This window comes from Sorex araneus, chromosome 4 (genome assembly GCF_027595985.1).
Source record: "Sorex araneus isolate mSorAra2 chromosome 4, mSorAra2.pri, whole genome shotgun sequence".
Classification (NCBI taxonomy): Eukaryota; Metazoa; Chordata; class Mammalia; order Eulipotyphla; family Soricidae; genus Sorex; species Sorex araneus.
This window is the reverse complement of record NC_073305.1, coordinates 32,412,590-32,434,313: the sequence shown is the minus strand read 5'-3', so window position 1 is coordinate 32,434,313 and position 21,724 is coordinate 32,412,590. Positions and strand designations below refer to the sequence as shown.

At 46.4% G+C, this 21,724-nt stretch overlaps 1 protein-coding gene across 4 annotated transcripts in view; it reads right to left on the bottom strand.

Annotated features, from left to right (window-relative positions):
- Window positions 1-21,724, bottom strand: part of FBXL2 (F-box and leucine rich repeat protein 2) — a 67,806-nt gene that overhangs the window by 2,754 nt on the left and 43,328 nt on the right. For 3 of the 4 annotated variants that reach the window (XM_055134104.1, XM_055134100.1, XM_055134101.1), the window contains 9 exons: window positions 17,505-17,573; window positions 17,309-17,404; window positions 16,998-17,124; window positions 16,823-16,897; window positions 14,929-15,059; window positions 12,212-12,272; window positions 11,583-11,627; window positions 11,093-11,149; window positions 552-764 (listed from right to left, as the gene is read on the bottom strand). In XM_055134104.1, the coding sequence (XP_054990079.1) occupies window positions 552-764; window positions 11,093-11,149; window positions 11,583-11,627; window positions 12,212-12,272; window positions 14,929-15,059; window positions 16,823-16,897; window positions 16,998-17,124; window positions 17,309-17,404; window positions 17,505-17,573 (874 nt within the window). Of the gene's footprint in view, window positions 1-551; window positions 765-11,092; window positions 11,150-11,582; window positions 11,628-12,211; window positions 12,273-14,928; window positions 15,060-16,822; window positions 16,898-16,997; window positions 17,125-17,308; window positions 17,424-17,504; window positions 17,574-21,724 lie in introns of all 4 variants that reach the window. The other variant, XM_055134103.1, reaches the window with a different exon arrangement.

The following is a 21,724-nucleotide window of genomic DNA, read 5'->3' as shown; positions in this document are numbered from 1 at the left end:
ATGAATTTTTTTCTTTTTCTTTTTTTTTTTTTTTTTTTTTTTTTTTTTGCTTTTTGGGTCACACATGGCGTTGCACAGGGGTTACTCCTGGCTCTGCACTCAGGAATTACTCCTGGCGGTGCTCAGGGGACGATACAGGATGCTGGGAATCGAACCCAGGTTGGCCGTGTGCAAGGCAAACACCCTACCTGCTGTGCTATTTTGCTCCAACCCCCGAAATACGAATCTGGCAGGGGGTTGAGGCATAGGTCTAAGAAGGCGTTTTTTTTTTTTTTTTTTTCTTTTTTGGCTTACTGGATCACACCCAGCAGTGCACGGGGGTTACTCCCGGCGGTGCTCAGGTAACCACATGGGACACTAGGGATCAAACCTGGGACTGCTGTGTGTAAAGCTAATGGCCTACCTGCAGTGCTGTCACTCCGGGCCCTAAGAAGGGGATTTTACTCTAAGGAGAACACCTTATAAGAGTTCAGTGTACCTACTGACACGGACAGAACACCGGTGTTGGTCCCTGCTACAGACCTGCTGGGGCTGAGTCCCGCCCCACCTACCCGCATGCGCTTGATGCCGGCCCGCGTGACTTGCTGGCAGTCGTACAGCTCCAGGCGCTCCAGGCCCCGGCAGTTCTCCAGGTGCTCCAGCGCCACGTCGGTGATGAGCAGGCAGTTGTCCAGCTCCAGGACACGCAGCCGCTCGTGGCCGCAGGTGCTGTTGCTCAGGTGCAGGATGCCGTCGTCGGTGATGAGCTCACAGTGGGACAGACTCTGGGCGGGGAGAAGAGTGGGTGTAGTGGGTGGGAGTCACTGCAGGGTAAACACAAGCCCAGGCCACCTTGGCTGGGCACTGGCACGTTTACATCGCCTGCTCAATGCAGGGGGACTCAGAACTAAGTGGAATTTCAATTAGTAGCACCGAGAGCGCTTATAGCGCCCAACTCTCCATTTGAGGGGGAAGCCCAGGGATGAATCTGATGTCCTTGTTCAGTTAGAAAATGGTGCAAACAAATGTGATGACTAAAAAGATTTTAAGCTTGCTCTTCAAGCCTGTGTTCTCCCTTGAACATGTATTTTGTTTGCTTGTATCTTCGCTTGCTTTTTCCACTTTGGATTTGTTTGTTTTTATTTTGGGGCCACACCTGGCAATTCTCAGAGATCTGCATTCAGGAATTATTCCTGGCAGTGCTTGGGGACTACATGGGATGCTGGGATCCAACCTGGGTTGGCTGGAGGAACCCGTGTTCTATCTTGAACACGTATTTCCTCTCTTCTCTCACATTCAAATTTCAATAGAAACTATCTTGCTTTAAAAAAAGAATGAAAAAAATCTTAAATCCTGTGGACTGGAGCGATAGCACAGTGGGTAGGGCGTTTGCCTTGCACATAGCCAACCTGTGTTCAATTCCTTCATCCCTCTCAGCCCAGCAAGCTACCAACAGTATCCCGCCTGCATGGCAGAGCCTGGCAAGCTACCCGTGGCGTATTCGATGTGTCAAAAACAGTAACAACAAATCTCACAATGGAGACGTTACTGGTGCCCACTTGAGCAAATCGATGAACAATGAGACGACAGTGCTATAGTGCTTAAATCCCGTAGTCTAACACTACTGGTATTTGTCTGATAAACAGGGCTGCAGAACATAAAATTCAGATTTTACTGTTGTAGGGGCAGTAAAAAACTTCATTTTTGTAGTTGAAGTTCTTCAAAGCAGGACTAACACCTGACCTGTTCCTCCTGATATATGTAGGATAAATTCACCACACTATCCAAGTTCAGAGGCGAAAAATGACTGCATCGCAGATCCAATTACTCGTCTGTTCCTTTAAATGAGTTGCAACTGTGCCAAACCCTATGTTGTATCGAGTAAATACTTTCTAATAATACTGGTAGAGCTGAGAATATAACAATGAAATAGTAAAACTGAGCTTGTGTTCTATCTTGAACACGTATTTCCTCTCTTTCCCCTCACATTTAAGTTTGAATAAAAACTCTTAAAAATAAATTAATAAAAAATGTTAAATCCTGTGGTCTAACATCACTGGTCAGTGATTATTTTTTTTTTAACCATGGCTCCCTTCTGACCTCATTTCCTCCCTGTGGTCCCCTTAGGGCAACCTGAGCACCCACAAGGAGCCATAGGACCCCAGCTGAGAATTGCTCTAAGTGACAACTTTTATGATTAGGAGCCTAGAAGAGGACTAGAAGGAACATATAGGACTTTGGAAGGGGCAGGAGGAAAACAGCAGAGACTCAAATGAGACAACAGAGGAGTGAAACATATCAATCAAGAAGCAACTGGAAGGGGCTGGAGCAATAACACAGCGGGTAGGGCTTTTGCCTTGCATGCGGCCAACCCGGGTTCGATTCCCAGCATCCCATATGGTCCCCTGAGCACCACCAGGGGTAATTCCTGAGTGCAGAGCCAGGAGTAACCCCTGTGCATCGCCAGATGTGACCCAAAAAGAAAAAAAAAAAAAAGAAGCAACTGGGAGGGTATGGACCATACAAGAGCTGTACAGACTGTCACTGTCACTGTCATCCCGTTGCTCATTGATTTGTTCGAGCGGGCACCAGTAATGTCTCTCATTGTGAGACTTATTGTTACTGTCTTTGGCATATCCAATACGCCACGGGTAGCTTGCCAGGCTCTGCCATGCGGACTAGATACTCTCGGTAGCTTGCCGGGCTCTCCAAGAGGGGCGGAGGAATCGAACATGGGTCAGCCGCGTGAAAGGCGAACGCCCTACTGTGTGCTATCACTCTAGCCTGTACAGACTACATAAAGGAATTTTACTCTGATTTCAAAGTCACTTAGGGATATTTTTGAGAAGTATAATACTTTACACTTATTTTTCTAAAGATCGTCAGGGAGAATCTAGATCTTCCTGATGGAACTGCACACTGGCATCAACCAAAAGACAGTAATGCTGACTATAATAGGCCCAAATTGGAAACTACTCAGATATTCAACAGGAAAAACAACTCACAGCTGTACCCTTCTTTCCATGAGAATGAGGGATGCTCAAGTACGTGGCGCAATAGGGATGTTTCACAAAAGTTGACAACAGACAGACCTCTGTTCTCAACCAGGCAGAAACAACTGTATAAAGGATTCCAGTCTTACCTTCCATAAGCAGAAAAAGTTTTTTTTTTTTAAATGCTACTGGAAGTCCCTGAGGGGGAGTGCGGGGCACTTCTGCCTCTGGAGTGCCCTGTTCACAGACTTGCAGGAGGCACTTGTGTAAATGGCACATTTTGCCGCCAACATCTGGAGTCCCCATGTGCCTATAGCTGAGCAAAGCAGAAGGCTAGTGCAGCCACTGGGGAAGGCAACACCTGCTTCTTGGGGTGTCTGAGTGCTGGCGGGAGCGGGAAGGTCTGCACAATGAAAACCATCCAAGACTGACACATGAAATAGCTGGATGCAAACAGGGAAGGAGGAAAAATGCTAAATCCTGACCTTGACCGATTCCTCTTGGAGTTGTTTTATCAACAGAATGACTCTCCTTATGTAATAATGGTATTTCTGTTATAAACTGCTGTTTGCTAAATTTCAGCTATAAAATTGACAGATTGATGAAGCTAGGTCCCTTTCCAGGAGGATGTTGTTATTTTTATTTCGGGGCCACCAACCCCGGTGGTGCTCAGGGCTTACTCCTGGCTCTGCTCAGGGATAATTTCTGATGGAGCACAGGGGACCATATAGGAGGCTAAATAGCGATAGCAGTCCTGAGAAAGGACAAAGTTACCTTGGTTTCAAACTGTATTACAAAGTTATAGCTGTCAGAAAGATGGCACAAAACCCCATGACAATAATCTCAATGTCAATGGTCTAAATGCACTGATCAAGAGAAACAGAGTGGTAAAATGGATTTGGAAACTAAACCCAACATTCTGCTGCCTACAAGAAACACACCTGAACAGTCAGAGCAAACACAGACTCAAAAGATGGAAAACAATCCTGCAAGGAAACAGCTCCCTCAAAAAAGCTGGGGTGGCCACACTAGTATCCAACAACATAGATTTCAGGTTGAAAAAGATTAGAAGGGACAGCGAAGGTCATTTCCTATTTATCAAGGGATATGTACAACAGGAAGAAATCACTCTCTTAAGCATATACGCACCTAATAGAGCGACCAGCTAAATACTTAAAGCTAACAGACTTTAAGGGGGACATTGCTAGCAACACAATAGTTGGAGAATTCAACACCACCTTATCACCTCTGGATAGATCAACAAGAACAAAATTCAGCAAGGAAACACTGGCTCTGAAGGAAGAAATGGAAGAGAGAGGGCTAATAGACCTATACAGGGCTTTACACCCCAAAAAGAAAGAATACACATTCTTTTCCAGTGCACATGAAACATTTTCTAAAATAGACCACATGCTGGGTCACAAAACATACCTCAATAGAATCGGGAAGATAGAAATTGTATCAACTATCTTTTCAAACCAGGATGCGCTGAAGATAGAAGCTAATCACACACAGATGCGGAGAACCAAATCAAACACCTGTAAATTAAACAACTCAGTGTTGAAGAATGAGTGGGTCAGGAAGGAAATCAAGGAAGAAATCAAAAGATACCTCGAAACAAATGAGAATGAAGACATGAGCTATCAGAACTTATGGGATGCAGTTAAAGCTGTGTTAAGGGGAAAATTTATAGCTCTGCAAGCATTCCTCAGGAAGGAAGAAAGGGCCTACATAGATAGCTTGACTTCACAGCTCAAAATCTTAGAAAAGGACCAGCAAAAGGAACCTAAACCAGACTGAAGGAAAGAAATAATAAAACTTAGAGCAGAAATTAATGACATGGAAACCCAAAAAATAATCCGAAAGATCAATGAAACAAAGAGCTGGTTCTTTGAGAAAATAAACAAGATTGATAAACCACTAGCAAGACTCACAAAGAAAGAAAGAACCCTAATAAACCGAATCAGAAATGAAAAGGGGGACAACAGAAACCAATGAAATTCAAAAGATCATCCGAGACTACTTTGAAAGTCTATATGCCATGAAACAAGAGAACCTACAAGAAATGGATAAATTCCTTGATTCCTACAATCTCCCAAGACTGAACCAAGAAGACTTGGAATACCTGACTAGACCCATTAATATCAAGGAAATTGAAACTGTAATCAAAAGTCTTCCCAAAAACAAAAGCCCAGGTCCAGATGGATTCACTAGTGAATTCTTCCAAGCATTTAAAGAGAACCTGTTTCCAGTTCTTCTCAAGCTTTTCAGGAAACTGAAGAAACAGGAACTCTCCCAGTTTCTATGAGGCATATATCTTCCTAATACCAAAAGCAAACAAAGACACCACTAACAAAGAAAATTATAGACCAATGTCCTTCATAAACACTGATACAAAGATCCTCAACAAAATATTAGCAAATAGAATCCAACAACTCATCAAAAAGATCATACACCACTACCGGGTGGGATTCATCCCGAGTCTGCAAGGATGGTTTAACATTCGGAAATCAATCAACATAATCTTTCATATCAACAAAAGTAAAGATAAAAACCATATGATCATATCAATAGATGCAGAAAAAGCATTTGACAAGATCCAACACCTGTTAATGATGAAAACTTATCAAAATGGGGTTTGAAGGAACTTTTCTCAAGATAGTCAAAGCCATCTGCCACAAACACATGGCAAGCATTACCCTCAATGGTGAAAAACTAAGAGCCTTTCCGCTAAGATCAGAGACAAGACAAGGATGCCCACTCTCACCACTTCTGTTCAATATAGGACTGGAAGTACTTGCAATAGCAGTTAGGCAAGAAAAAGATATTAAGGGCATCCAGATAGGAAAGGAAGAAATCAAACTCTCACTATTTGCAGATTATATACTATATCTAGAGAATCCTAAAGCCTATACCAAGAAACTCTTAGGAACAATAGTACAGTAAAGTACTTGTACAGTAAGATCGCAGGCTATAAAATCAATACCCAAAAGTCCCTGGCCTTCCTATACGCAAATAATGAGACAGAGGAAATCAACATGAAAAAAGCAATCCCGTTCACAATCGTGTCCCAGAAAATCAAGTACCTCAGAATCAGCTTAACGAAAGAAGTAAAGGACCTCTACAAACAAAACTATAAAATGTTATTCTACGAAATAAAAGAGGACATGAGGAAATGAAAACATATCCCCTGGATAGGGAGAATCAACACTGTCAAAATGGCAATACTCCCCAAAGCATTATACAGATTCAATGTGATCCCTATAAGAATACCCATGAAATTCTTCAAAAGAAATGGATCAAGCAATCCTGAAATTCATATGGAACAACAAATGCCCACGAATAGCTAAAGCAATTCTTGGGGAAAAGACGATGGGAGGCATCACTCTCCCCAAATTTAAACTCTACTACAAAGCGGTAACAATTAAAAAAAAACAGCATGGTACTGGAACAAAGGCAGAGCCGCAGACCAATGGAACAGGGTGAAATATCCCTACACACAACCCCAAATGTATGATCATCTAATCTTTGGTAAGGGAGCAAGAAATGTGAAGTGAAGCAAGGAAAGTCTCTTTAACAAATGGTGCTGGCATACCTGGACAACCACATGCAAAAGAATGGGCTTAGACCTCGATCTAACACTATGCACAAAAGTCAGATCAAAATGGATTAAATACCTAAACATCAGACCACAATCCATAAGGTACATTGAAGACAAGGTCGGCAAAACCCTCCACAATATTGAAGCTAAAAGTATCTTCAAAGATGACACACAACTGACCAACCAAGTGGAAACAGAGATAAACAAATGGGACTATATTAAACTAAGAAGCTTCTGCACTGCAAAAGATACAGTGACCAGAATACAAAGACAATCTACAGAATGGGAAAGTATATTCACCCAATACCCATCTGATAAGGGGTTGATATCAAGGGTATATAAGGCACCGGTAGAACTCTACAAGAAGAAAACATCCAACCCCTCAGAAAATGGGGTGAAGAAATGAACAGAAACTTTCTCAAGGAAGAAATATGAATGGCCAAAAGGCACATAAAAAATGCTCTTCATCACTAATCATCAGGGAGATGAAGATCAAAACAACCATGAGATATTATCTCACACCACAGAGACTGGCATACATCCAAAAGAACAAAAGCAACAGGTGTTGGCATGGATGTGGGGAGAAAGGGATCCTCCTACACTGCTGATGGGAATGCCGACTGGTTCAGCCCTTTTGGAAAACAATATGGACACTTCCAAAAAATTAGAAATTGAACTCCCATTTGACCCAGCAATACCACTTCTGGGAATATATCCTGGAGAAACAAAAAAGTATAGTCAAAATGACATCTGCACTTGTATGTTCATCACAGCACTATTTATAATAGCCAGAATCTGGAAAAAACCTGAGTGCCTGAGAACAGATGACTGGTTAAAGAAGCTTTGGTACATATACACAATGGAATACTATGCAGCTGTTAGAAAAGACGAAGTCATGAACTTTGCATATAAGTGGATCAACATGGAAAGTATGCTAAGTGAAATGAGTCAGAAAGAGAGAGAGACAGAGAAAGATTGCACTCATCTGTGGAATATAAAATAACAGAATGGTAGACTAACACCCAAGAATAGTAGAAATAAGTACCAGAAGGTTTGTTCCATGGCTTGGAAGCCGGCCTCACATGCTGGGGGAAAAGGCAGCTCAGATAGAGAAGGGAACACCAAGTAAAGTGTGTTTGGAGGACCTGCTCAGGATGGGAGATGTGTGCTGAAAGCAGACTATAGATTGAATACGATGGCCACTCAATGCCCCTATTGCAAACCACAACACCCAAAAGGATGGAGAGAACAGAGGGGAATGCCCTGCCACAGCGGCGGGGTGGGGTGGGGGCGATGGAGTGGGGGGGATTCCCTGTGCACAGCCAGGAGCAAGCCCTGACGACTGTTACATGTGGCCCCCAAGCAAAAACATAGATAATTTGGGTATATTTTCTCCCAAAGACATACATGCTTTGTCAACTGTACATGCTACATAGAAGATATCCAGCTTCCCCACCACTACATGTTCAACAGACCCTCTTTCCCCAGCTCCGGCTTTGAGAGTGGAGATTGAAATTGAATTGTTTCTTCACTAAGTGAAGCAGGTAAGTCTTGAGGGTTGAGGAAATAATCTGATAACTGACTATAGACTTCAGGCTGGGCGGGAGCTGCTGTCCAAAGAAAACAGACAACCCAAAGCTGGCCGATCAGCAGGCCCCCTGAGGGTGTTACTGTTACTACTGGGGTGACTGGGGAAGGGTAAATCAGCATGAAAGAAACCTGGCAGGAATGGGGTTGGATGTCTTTCCTTTGGGGCCTATATTCATTCTTCTTTAACACAAAAGACTGTTAAAACTGTTTGGATACTTTCCAGTACCAGCATGCGTAAAATCTCCCAGTCCCTCGCTGAAACTAACCCTCGTACTGGCGAGAAAACCAGCCCCTCTCCATAACAAAATCTGCTGGCGACACCTTTTACAAGCCAACAACCTGAGTAACAAAGAGGATCACAGCCTTCTTGGAAGGTGCCAGAACTCTGCAGATCCTTCCAGGCCCCCTCCCTCTGCAGCCCTTTGAATCGGAGCCCCCTGTCCCTGCAGACGGCCATCATCTGTGAGCATACTTTCAGTGCCCTCAAACAGATCTCCCCTGCAGACCGCCTTCTGCAGTCATGTGTGAGCAGCAGGCCTGGCTGCCCCAGCATCACAGAGCAGTCTAGAAGGGGTGCTGGGTCTAAAGGGCCATGCACATCTCTTTAGGACAGTCTGGGCAAGGGAAGTGTCGGCCACTGGCCTGTCACAGCCACTGTCCTTCATGCTGGGGGTCTCGTCCCTCAACCACGGATCTTTAGTAAGAGATAAGCTGTACTATTAGGAAGAATGAAACCATGAAATTTGCTTACAAATAGATTAACATGAAGAGTTGAGTGAAATGAGTCAGAAGGAGAGGGACAGGTATAGCATGTCTGCACTCATTTGTGGGATATAAATATACAGTACAAAACTAAAGCCAAGGGGTGAGTAAATGGGCCAGGAGGACAGGTCAATGGTTGGAAGCTTGCTCCAAGAGTGTGTGTGTGTGTGTGTGTGTGTGTGTGTGTGTGTGTGTGTGTGTGTGTGTGGTGGGGGGGCAGGGTGTGAAGGACACAGGTAAAGGGATATACATGATAAAGTTTCTTATCTGTATTGCAAACCATAAGGCCCAAAGGAGAGAGAGAGAGAGGGAGAGAGAGAGAGAGAGAGAGAGAGAAGGAAAGTGCCTACTATAGAGGCAGGTGGAAGTGGGGGGACAGAGAAACTGGCCCATTGGAACTGTGTACATCACTGTGATTCAGTTAAAAAATAAATGGAAAACACACAAAAAATAATTTTTTTTAACAAATAAAGAGAGCTAACCTGCATTTCAAAACTCTGAACCTCAGGGCACTGTCCTGAAGGCCAGGGCCTCCTCTGCTCGAAAGGGCAGGGGCAGCTCCCCTGTAGTGAGTTCATTAGGTGGCACTGGGTACCCAAATCGCCCAGAGACGCCCTTATGTGACTGAAGACTGTCTCTGCACTGGCTCATCTCGTGCCTATACTGTGGGATCCCAACAAACACCCTTGCGGCTCCCCCATGCCTCAGTATCCTCGGAGAACGCGTGCTCCTGCTTGTGGCTTCCTGTCAGGTATGTCCATCTCTGAGGAACCATCCCCTCCTTCTCCAGGTCCCCGGGACACTGTTGTATTTGCAGAGTGAATGAGAGGGTGAGAAAGAGCTCTACACACAGTAGCCCAGTTTTCTGTCCAGGACATAAGGAATGTTCAAAGCAAAGCTTTTAATTTCAACTGCAGTTGTTTCCCTGCTTTTCTGCTACCTTGGTTTATAGGGAAGAAGGGCCGTTGCCTTGAACTTCTGGTCTTATAACAGCTTATCAAACATTTTGACAGTAGCTGGTATTATCATAAAGGACAAGATGGAGATAATTTTCAACTACTCTGAATCCCCACTTTGCCAAAATAATTCCTGACACGTCTCTGGGGGTGCACTCTACATTGGGGTGTGTGCAGGAGAAAGGGCAGGGGTTAGGTCACCCAGGAACGCCTGATGGGCTGAGCAGAGCCTCAGAGGAGCTCTGCTTTCAGGGACACAGGGATGGAAGTTCCCGCGAGAACACATCTATCTCAGATATGATGACATCAAGTCAGGACTAATGTGAAAGCAAGAGAAATAAGAATTACAGAGTGAGGGGCAGGGAGTAGGAAAGGAAACAATTCAGAGTGGATATGGCAGGGTATCATTTGACCCCGAATCCTGCCAGGGTCCCAGATCTGTCCAAGGCCCCACGTACCTGTGCTGGTGTGGAAAAGTTTCTGGGGAGTATGTGGAAATAAGAAAGATCAGTGAAAAGAACAATTCAAGGTCAAAGGAAACCATAAAATTCTAGTCCTGGAGACCAGAGCAAGCTCCAAAGTGGAAAGATCTGCAGTGAAGGGCTCAGGGCAGTGCCCCTCAGCAAGCTGATGGATCCGGGGTGCGAGAGCAGCGGATCTACTCCTCACCTACTGACCTGTTTGTTTGCTCACAGAACATGCTGTGATGGAGCATGCAGGTGTAGGGAGCAATTCCCCTGGGTGGCTCTGTGGACCCAGGCAGAGAGCCACAGGCGAAATGGTCAGGAGATGGCCAGTGGGGAAAGCATCAGTGACCCCTCTCTGGTGCTCGGATGGGCTTTAACTTCGTTTGCCTCCCTGGACATGTACAGAGCAGATCCAGCGTGTGAACAGGGCCACAGGCTTCTATTTTAGCATTCTAACCTGCTAACGTGACAGGACAACCATGAATCTGAGAAGGGAGAATACGTGGGTCCTTACCATCAGGTTCACACCCTCAAATGGAAGCAGGAACATTTTTATATCCCGCCCACCACAAGTCAGTTCATCCACAGCCTCAGAAACCAAGAATGGTGGTGATGAAGGACAGAGGGAGGGAGAGAGGGAGGGAGAGTGGGAAGGAGGGAGGAAGGGAGGGAGGGGGAGGAGGGAGGGAAACAAACGTGTTCCTGCAGCCTAGGCAGGAACAGCCCCGGGCCGCGTGGACTCACCAGGGCCTGCAGTCTGGGGCAGTGGATGGAGAGCTGGATGAGTGTGCTGTCGGTGATCTGCGGAGAGACACGCTGTGTTAGCTCGGTTCCTACCAGAACTCAGCTCTGGAACACGAACGTGCGAAAGGTAAGGAAAGAACCCAGTCACAGCACTCAGACTAGAAGCTCCACCAGCAGCCTCCTCTCTGCCTTCCTGGAGCCGCAGAAGAACATTCTTTTGTTCTCAACTCTAGTGTCCAGGGGTGAGGGTGGAAAATGAACAAGGGTGGTCACCCAAGAATCTCCTTGGCAGCGACCTTGTGACTGAACACGCAAGCCTACTGCCCGTCCAGTTCTGGGGAAATAAGAGAACTTCCTGTTACATCCTGATGGTCTACGCCCTCCTCCCAGTGGAAGACTAAGCATGGCCAGGCCACGCCCTCACTGGCCCTGGAGCCCTGGCTCCCCCTGCAGGCAGGGGGAGCACTCACCGTGAAGGGGGAGCACTCACCAGGATGCATTCTTCCAGATCCATCTTCTCCAGGTCATGGCAGTTCTGAAAGAGTACACAGGGCGTCCTTTCACCAGGCAGCTGCGGACGGCCTGTCCCTGAGAACTGGCCCCCGGTCCTTGTCCTCTTCCATGGAGCCCAGGCTCTGTTCCTAAGGTGACCAGTGCATGGAGTGGGCACCCTGGAGCCACATGCTCTTCGGGACTGGGCAGAGGAATGGTTCCTTCTGGGCTTCATGCCCTTCGCTCCCCCTGGAAAGGGAGTGCTTAGATCTGCCGGGATTCCCACAGGTAGTGACATGGTGTTTCAGCCGTTGGGGGCTGAGCCACCTGGGACAGTCACTCAGGCAGGATGGCCAGGCATAGTTCTCCTCGGCAGGATGGGGGTGCCCCACAGGGGTCAGCACTACAGAGTCACAGGATGAGGGCAGGGAGCTGCAGGGGCAGCTGAGAGGCCGAGCTGGGTGCCCAAGTGACTCCTGTCACTGTGCCCCTCCCCCGTTGTAGAGCCCGTGCCAGGTCCTTGCTCCCACCGGGGAAATGAGAAGTGGCCTAAGGGTTGGCTGTACAGTCCCTTCTGAGGGGGTAAAGGAAGGTAAGTCTGGTTTCCTTCGGAGACGTTGGCCTTACCCGAGCTAACAGCGTAAAGCCCGAGTCCGTCAGGTGGGAGCAGCGCGCAGCCTCCAGGATCCTGGAGGGAGGGGCGGGGAGAGCGCGCCTGAGCATCGGAAAGCAGCTCTCCCCCAGGAATGGTGCTCTCTCGCCCTCTCTCTCCCCCACCTTCCTCCCCCCTCCACCGCCACCTCCGACAAGAAGCAACCACATCCCACCCAAACTTGGACAGTGAGCCCAGAAATCTTCTCACTGAAGATTCACACTATTGTTTTTCATCTTCAACCATTTATTTTAGGCCTCCCAACTGGTGGTCAGGGGTTACTTCTGACAATTCTCGGCCCAGCCAGAAAGCAGTGGGCCAGCGCGCATGGCGCAGGCTGTGAGCCCTGCCGTGCCTTGCAATGCCTCTGATCTGTGGGTTGTGGGTATCCAACAGGGCCCCGCCACATGCACGCTCTCTCCAGCCCTGCTTTTGTTTTCAAACATGTGCTTTTGGTAGGGGGCACACAGCTGTGCTTAGGGCTTACACCTGGCTCTGCGCTCAGGAATCACTCTTGGCAGGCTTGGGGGGACCATGTGGGATGTCGGGGATCAAACCTGAGTTGGCTGCATGCACGGCAAGTGCCCTACCTGTTGTACTATCTCTCCGGCCCCTCGAACATTCTTATGTACATTCTTATGTACTGCACTTACTGAAATTTTCAGTTACATTCAAGGAATTTTTTTTTCTTTTTGGGTCACACCCGGCAATCACAGGGGTTACTCCTGGCTTTAAACTCAGGAATTCTGGCAGTGCTCAGGGGACCACATGGGATGCTGGGAATCGAACCCGGGTTGGCCAAGTGCAAGGCAAATGCCCTACCTGCTGTACTATGGCTCCAGCCCCTCAAGGAACTCTTTAAGGATGTACAGGAGCTGGGGCCAGAGAGACGGCTGGATGAGCTTAGCCCTGGGTTTGCTTATATTTTGGAGGCTTGGGTTTGACCTTTGGCAAGCTCAGAGATCTGAGCATTGAACCAGGAGTGTCCCCTGAGCACCAAACTGGGGTAGCCCCAGAGTACCACTAGGTGTGGCCATGAAAACAAAAAAATGTGCAGCCAATGAAAAGCATGAATTAATTCTCAATATTCACACCAGACAAGGATGAATTCCTAAGTAAGATTTTTAAGTTAAATATTCCCTAGCTGCAACAATTATGACTTCCTATCTGACCAGTTTGTATCACCCAGATTCCTTTTACTATGCAGAAATATCCAAATTATCTAAAACCTTTTAATAAGAGATTTTAAAAATGAGCATGAAGCAGAAATATAATCCATAAGAGATATATAACTGGCAAAAGAAGTGTATAAGTTCCACTGAGAAGTCAAACCAAAACAAAATTAATTATCATTCCACTATTCTTTGGAACAGAGGGAAGCTTGCTGTTCTGAAGTCACCAGCTCAAATTCTAGCTTTATTCTAGCTTTACATCATTATGTAACCCAGGAAAAATTATGTGATTTTCTTTGAGTTTCAATCTCTCTACTATAAAACCAGGGAGAATAAGAGTATCTACCTCCTAGAAATGTGGTGAGGATGGAAGAAGATAATGCTTATAAATACGTCTGGACATAGAAAGATTGCACTCATCTGTGGAATATAAAGTAACAGAATGGGAGTGGAGACTAACAACCAAGAATAGTAGAGATAAGGACCAGGAGGCCTGCCCCACAGAATGGAAACTGGCCTCACATGCTGGGGGAAAAGGCAGCTGAGATAGAGAAGGGAGCACCAAGTAGAGGATGTTGGGAGTACCCATTTGGGTTGAAAGATGCGTGCCGAAAGTAGACCATAGACCGAACATGATGGCCACTCAATACCTCTATTGCAAACTACAACACCCAACAGGAGAGAGAACAAAAGGGAATGCCCTGCAGCAGAGGCAGAGTGCGGTGGTGGGGGATGGGATGGGATGGGGGTGGTGGGAGGGATACTGGGATCATTGGTGGAGGAGAATGGGCACTGGTGGAGGTATGGGTAAATGATCATTGTATGACTGAAATGCAAACACGAAAGTTCATAAGTTTGTAACTTTATCTCATTGTGATTCACTAATAAAAAATTAAAAATAAATAAATAAAAGGGTCTGGAACTTAGATGAGGTCAACTGATATTAACTATGATTAGTATTGACACTCCACTATTATCACAGTTTCAATATTTCCATTATTACCTTGAAAATCAGAAAATAAAATATTTGTGAAAACAGATATTTTCTTTCTGAAGAAAAATCAGAGAGGCCAGCAAGACTGAAATGGGAGTGGCAGAAAAATATCACCTATTTTAGTGTGTGAACTTCCTGGTCTGTGCTTTCAGCGGCCGGGTCAGTGGAGAACCTGCTCACATCCGGATAAAAGGTAACTATTCTGCTTGTCATCTGATCAAATGCCAAAGCGGCAGGAAGATGTGGCGAGTCTGATAGGCCAGTTTGCAGAATCCATCAAGGAGTCAAGGGTCGGTTTCCCGGCATCGGGGAGGGGGGACAGGTCGGTCCTCTCTGGAGCAATCCTAAATGTGCTGCAGCCCTTCTTGTCCCATCCCAATCAGTCCGACAGAGCCGACACCACACCCACGCCTTCACCACCACTTATTCTACCTGCTGGCCGCCTTTCCCCTCCTGCAGGAAGCCCTCTTGGTCAGCCCAGCCAAGTGCTCTCTGAGCTGCAAAGCAAAAAGCACGCTGCACTCACTGAAGTCGCGGGCAGTTCAGAGCCAGGGCTGTGAGCGAGGCATCCGTGAGGTTGCTGCAGCCGGAAAGGCAGAGGGCCTGCAGCTGGTGGCAGCCCCTGCAGATCTGCACCACGCCTTCATCCGTGACGCGCTGGGAGAGCCAAAGGGGAAGGAAAGTCAGAGAGGCCAGCAAGACTGAAATGGGAGCGGCAGGAAAATAGCACCTATTGTTGGCTGATAAACTTGGGGGTGAGTTGACGATATTGTCCTAATAATTTGTAGGTATTTTTAGAGGGAGACCCCCACCCTCCCCCCCCCCCGCCCCAGGCTGAGGCCTGGGACAGCGCCTGGCGACATGTGGCTGGGCAGTGAGGGCCTGCGGGCTAGGTGCTCTGGCTCGGAGACGCTGGGCTGGGGACATGGGTGCAGGGAATGGACTCAGGCCTCGAGCAGGCAAGGCATATGCTCCAGTCCTTTGAACTATCTCCCTGAACCCTCTCTCCTGATGACCAACAGCATAAATATTTAAACAAAGTGACGTTAAGCACAATGAGTGTATTTACATGAGAGTCACACTGCTTTAGAATATTCTGGCATTATCAATGCAGAGAGAAATTTTAAAATTCCATTTTCTCTCCAGAATCATCAATATGTTATAAGCTTGTATTAAAAGCTAGATTAAATAAAGAATTTGCCTAGCATGGAAAAATTAATTTTGGTTGAATTTCTACAGATTAATGATTTAGATATCTACTAAATTAATAATTTACATGTATAATTAAAATATATTCTAAAATATTTCAGAAATGGTAAAATTAAATCACTAAATCATTGACAAATGACTTAGAATTCTATTAATTTAACCATGAGATTAAAAATAACATGTTCATGTAAATGTAATCATTTATGTAGAAATACACATGAAAAGCCATAAATATTACTCTTTTAGTCATCTGCCAGCACTCTCCCACATGCAAACCACAATCCTGGCTTTGACTTCTGCAGGTTCCTGTGGTCATTATTTCTCTAGAAGAGTGTCTTATGTCCCCCATTAGGGATTCTAACGATTCTGATTCATTCACCAAATGCCAAAAGCAAGAGAATTCCCTTACATTTCTCAAACTTGTTTTCTTTGAGAAGCCCAGGAGACTATAGCCATCCTCCTCAACTACCGATATTTACCAGGGGAGTAAATAGTTTAATCTTTGTAGTCTAATCTGGCTTTGTAGTCTAATCTCCGATGGAAATCACATCTTCCTCTTTACTCTTTAGCTGCCAAATAGCATTTCATTTTATACCATGAGACAACATGAGATGTTGTGTCATCATCCCTAAAAAATGGCATTGAGGGGGCAGAGATGTGGGTCTAGTCCCTGGATTTGATCTTTGACTCCGCATGACTCATGCCACTAGGTCCTACTGGACATGGCCCTAGTGGCTCAGGTAGGGCTTCCAGCAAAAGCAGAGCAGCAGCAGCAAAAGACATGGAAACCTTCCTGTCATGCATGTTTCAGGTCTGTAACTATTTCACAGTCCTAATATCTTAAAGAATAATAAGACCCTAGTCTGTCTTTTTTTTGGGGGGGGGGGTCACACCCAGCGATGCACAGTGGTTAGTCCTGGCTCATGCACTCAGGAATAACTCCTGTTGGTGCTTGGGGGACCATATGGGATGCTGGGAATCGAATCTGAGTCGGCTTCGTGCAAAGCAAATGCCCTACCCACTATGCTATCACTCCAGCCCCAGTCTGTCATTTTTTTCAGGGAAATGCCCACATTTCCTGTACCCGAGTGTGGTGCCTTTGCACCGAGCTGTCTGATTTTCCCTCTGGCACAGAAGGGCACAATCAGACACACGGCCATGCTCCCGTGACCCGCCGTGCGGGAGAGCCAGGCGGCAGGCACGCTACTCACGGAGCAGGACTGGAGGTTGAGGCTCACGAGCTCGTGGCAGTAGTTCTGAATGTACTTCAGAGCTTCGTCTTCTAACTGAGGGCAAGAGAGAACAAAAGGGGAAGGGCAGCGTCCAGGTGAGGGTCTCCCTGCAGACGTGATGCGCCCACACCCAGCAAAGAGAGCAGATGGGTACCTGCGTGCAGCCCCGCAGGAGAAGGGCCTTGAGGCCTCGACAGCCTCGCACGAGCGCCTCGATGCCATCCTTGGTGATCTGATCGCACCACGAGAGGTTGAGGTACTCCAGGTTCCGGCAGCCTTCACTGAGAGAACAGGAGACGAGCCTACCCAGGTGCTGTCTGCAACTGAGGCGCTTCCCAACTCCGAGCTGGGTAAATCCCTTGAAACCGGTGGGACCTCCCCACGTCGCCCTTCCCAGCGCCAGCGAGATCCACAGAAAGGTTCTGGACACAACAGCACACTCGCTGCCCTGGGTGCTTCTCTTACCTGATCCCCTTTAAGGAGCTGTTTGTGATGGAGACACAGGAGGTCAGGTCCAGATGCTTCAGCTTGGAACAGAATCTGCTAAGGCTATAACACGTGCTAAAAAAGAGCAGAGGCACTAAAGGTATTTTCAACCATGTTTCTCTCCTGAAACTTTACCCCTGGCCAACATGGAGCCAAACTAAATTTAATGGCTTACCTGTCGGTGATTTTTGTGCACCCATTGAGGTTCAAATGTTCGATGTTCCGACAGTTCTGAGCAAAGGTCCTAAGAAAAAAAAAAACAAAAAAACATTTGTAAAGGACCTGCAAATTGATGGGCAGCCACTAGAGGGCACAGGCAAGCACTGGCATTTGGGACAATGATTCTCAACTGGGGGGGGAAAAACTGTTACTGTGCGAAGAAAATTTAAGGGATCTGCTCTCAAAAACAAAACAAAACAAAATTTAACCATAAAACATATGAATTGACTGTGGGTGCTAAATCTCCTTAAACTTGTATGTGCCTGTAAGGTACACATGAGTGGGCTCCTGTTACAGAGCAGTCTCAACTCCCCTTTACTCAAGCTTTATCAGCATCTGAGAACAGAGGACTGAATTCCAGCCTGCCAACCTGCTAAGAGTTTGAGAGGCATTGGGGTTGGCTCCATAGCAAAGTGTCTGCCCTGCAAGTCCAACTCCTGGTGCCGCCCACCTACCCCAGTGCTACCCCAGCAACTGCTCTCGGGGGCTCTGGTGCGCGACAGAGCCAGGTGCATGTGAGCACTGCAACTACAATGTGACATCCCCATGAGTTCTGCAACTATAAAAGGGAGCACAGGTACTGAGGCCAGGACTGCAACCTTTGGCAAGCACATATGTTAGTGGCATAGTAAACTCTGACCGTGGCTACAATTAGAATGCGCACGAGCACAACCAAGAGAGAGTGTGACTAGGGCTGGAAAGACAGGTCAGAGGGAGGGTGCTTGCATTGTAAGCAGCCAGATTACAAGGGTTTGGACCCTGGCATGCCATATGGTCCCCTAAGCCTGCCAGGAGTAATCCCTGGGCACAGAGGAAGGAATTAAGCCCTGAGCACTGCAGAGTGTAGGCACTGCCCCCAGGAAGGAAGAAAGAAAGGGAGGAAGAGAGGAAGGGAGGGAGGAGAAGAAAGAAAAGAAAGAAAGAAAGAAAGAAAGAAAGAAAGAAAGAAAGAAAGAAAGAAAGAAAGAAAGAAAGAAAGAAAGAAAGAAAGAAAGAAAGGAAGGAAGGAAGGAAGGAAGGAAGGAAGGAAGGAAGGAAGGAAGGAAGGAAGGAAGGAAGGAAGGAAGGAAGGAAGGAAGGAAGGAAGGAAGGAAGGAAGGAAGGAAGGAAGGAAGGAAGGAAGGAAGGAAGGGAGACTCCTAAGGAGCAGAATAACCAAAGTCACAAGTGAGTACTGTAGCCAAGTATATCTGCCCAACTCAACCCTCTCAGTTGTAGCAACAACAAAAGGAAGGGGAAAAAAATGTGAACGGAACCAAATCTTTTTTATGACATGCCATCCTGAGTAATACACTCTAGATACTGGTATAGCTCAGTAATTGGTTAGTACCCAGAATCAGTCATTTACTGGTGAGCACATGCGTGAGATGAGTCTTATGACTGCCCGGGTCTGCGGGTGGGTGAGAAGGTCAGAACCAGGGTAGCAAACACTCCCTACTCGCCACTGAACTGAGCTCAGGTAATCTTTCTTGAAATATATTTCAGTATATTTACAGAACTGAGTCCTGTTTCTTCGATGCAGCACCCCCCTAGCATCTGTAGATGCCACCTCATTTGTCACCCTGGTCTCTCTCTGGCCTGCCCGGGTGCAGAAGGGAGGCATGTGCAGGAGCCGAAGCCTCGCCACGCCACTGAGCTGAGATGGGCTTGAAATTCTAGGGAGAGCAAAATAGAGGAATCAGAGAATGGGGCGAATATCCAAAGTCTACAGAGATTCAAGAATTTACTGAGTACTAATGTGAGCATGTATATGAGGAAACAATCCAAGTCCAGGAAGAAACCACAAAAAACATGAGGGAGAGGGGGACAACAGACCATGTTTACTCGAGGCCAGCATGTGCCCAGTATTGAAATATGGGCTACTTTATGGGGCATGAGGCAGAGCACCAAGAAGGATCCTGCCGTAGGAGTACGGTTAGCCCTAAACACTAGTTTGGTCCAATCTAACAAAATTTTAAGAAAAAGATATGATTTGAGAGAAATTGTGTACAAGTAAATCAACTCCACCCCAGAGCAAAAGTCCAGAATAATCATCAGGGAAATGCAGATCAAAATGGCAGTGAGCTCTCCTGGCAAACCAGCATAGGATGGCCTGTAGGGAAAAGACAGGAGACGCCAAGCAAGGTGTGGTGGGAAGGAATTCCCAGAGGCCAGAATGATACCATCTTCCAGGTAAGGCTCTCGCCTGCCATGCAGCCAGCCCAGGCTGAACCCCCAGCCCCAGCACAGCCCCCAGCCCCACCAGGAGTGGAGCAATTCCTGAGCACAGAGCCAGGAGTGAGTCCTGAAAAAAGGACTTGGAAACCTCTCAAAACATTACAAAAATGTTTTCCACATGACTCTGTGATTCCACTCCTGGGAACCTACCCCCAGAACACAAGAGCATTAATCTGAAAAGATACACACCTATGCTTACCACAACACTACTTACAACAATCAAGGTCCGGAAAACCGTCCAAGTATCCAACAACAGGTGAGTGTATAAAGAGATTACACACAATGGGATACTATCCAGTTATGAGAAAAGATAAATCTTTCCTGGGGGGGATGCACGAGACGGTGTTCAGAGCCCTCTACTTCGCGCCTGCTGTTTGGGACCCCCAGACCAGCGCCCAGAAGATGGCTCAGAAGCACAAAGCACCCGGGCGAAACCGAGGCATGAGCTGCATCCCTGGGGTGGCTGTCTGCGCGGAAGCACCCCTCACGGCCCGGCATTCTGTAACCCTGGAGAGGGGACACCTCAGCGCTGTCACTGATCATGCCGACAAACCAGAGAGAAAGCAGAGGTGGGGAGAGAGCCCAAAGCATGCACGAGGCCCCACGGTCCCTCTAACATCACCAGGAGCAGCACCAGTGAAGGCTCTGGCGGCTCCCATTGCTGGGCCCAAGCACTGAGCCTCTGGGAGGGACTCCTGGGTCCTCTGAGCACTGCTTGGGAGCACCTACCTCAGAAAATACTACATGAAATCCCAACTGAATAAAAGGAGGGGCCAGGGATCTCCCCGAGTTCAATCCCTAGGACCCTAAGCCCCACTGCCAACACTGTGAACTGTGATTTATATAAATAAATAAATTAAAATAATTAAAGATAATAATAAATGAACGTGATATATATATAATGGGTAGGATGTTAGCCATGCACATGGTGGACCCAGGTTCAGGCCCCAGCATTTCATGTGGTCCCCTGAGTACCACCAGGGGTAATTCCTGAGTGCAGAGCCAGAAGTAACCCCTGAGCACTGCCAGTGTGGCCCCGATCAAAAACAAACAAATAAATAAATAATAAATAAGAGATAATAAAGATCAGAGCAGAAATAAATGGCGTATAAAACAAAGAAAAATAATTATCAATAAAATTAATAAAATCCTGGCCAGAGTGATCAAGAACAAAAGGGACGAGTATTCCCAATATCAGTAATGAGAAAGGAGTTATCAGTGCAGAGTCTACAGACATGAAAGAAGAGTACAGTGACTTTATCCCAGTAATGTCAAGAACTTAGATGAGATCAAATTATTTGAAGAAAATTCCACCAACACTTAAGAAGAAACAGAAAATCTCGTAAATTCTATATTTATTAAACCAATTTTGGGTCTAAAACCCTGCTCATATGGCCTTGGTAGCAAATTCTACCTACCTCATATTCAATGAAGTATGCAATACAAATTTACCTACACTTGTTCAGAAAGCTCAAGAGGAAATATTTTCTAATTCGTTCATGAGACCAATTTTATCTTGATACATAAACCATCAAAAATCATCACATGGAAGGAAACACAGGGGGCTGACGACAGCTCAGGGATAAAGCAGCTGCCCACCAAGCACAGGGCGGGGATTGGACCCCAGGCCCACTGTGCATGTTTGGGAATCCTGGTGCCACCAAGAGAATGTGCATTTTCCAGTGTGTCACAACCAAGTCTGATTCTGTGTTTGAAGAGCAACACCTGTGCTCTTTCTCACAATAATCTGGGCTTCACACAAGAAAAGTATATACATGAATGTCTACTATCAAGGTATGATAATCCAACAAGTATTCGTAGTCCCATAGGTCTGTTTATGAGTACATATAAATAGACTTTATTTCATAAATACTTTATTTCAATGCCAAGATAGGAATGCATTTCTTGGATCTTCTTCACTCATACTGCACACTCTCACCCAGATAATAACTTAAATCT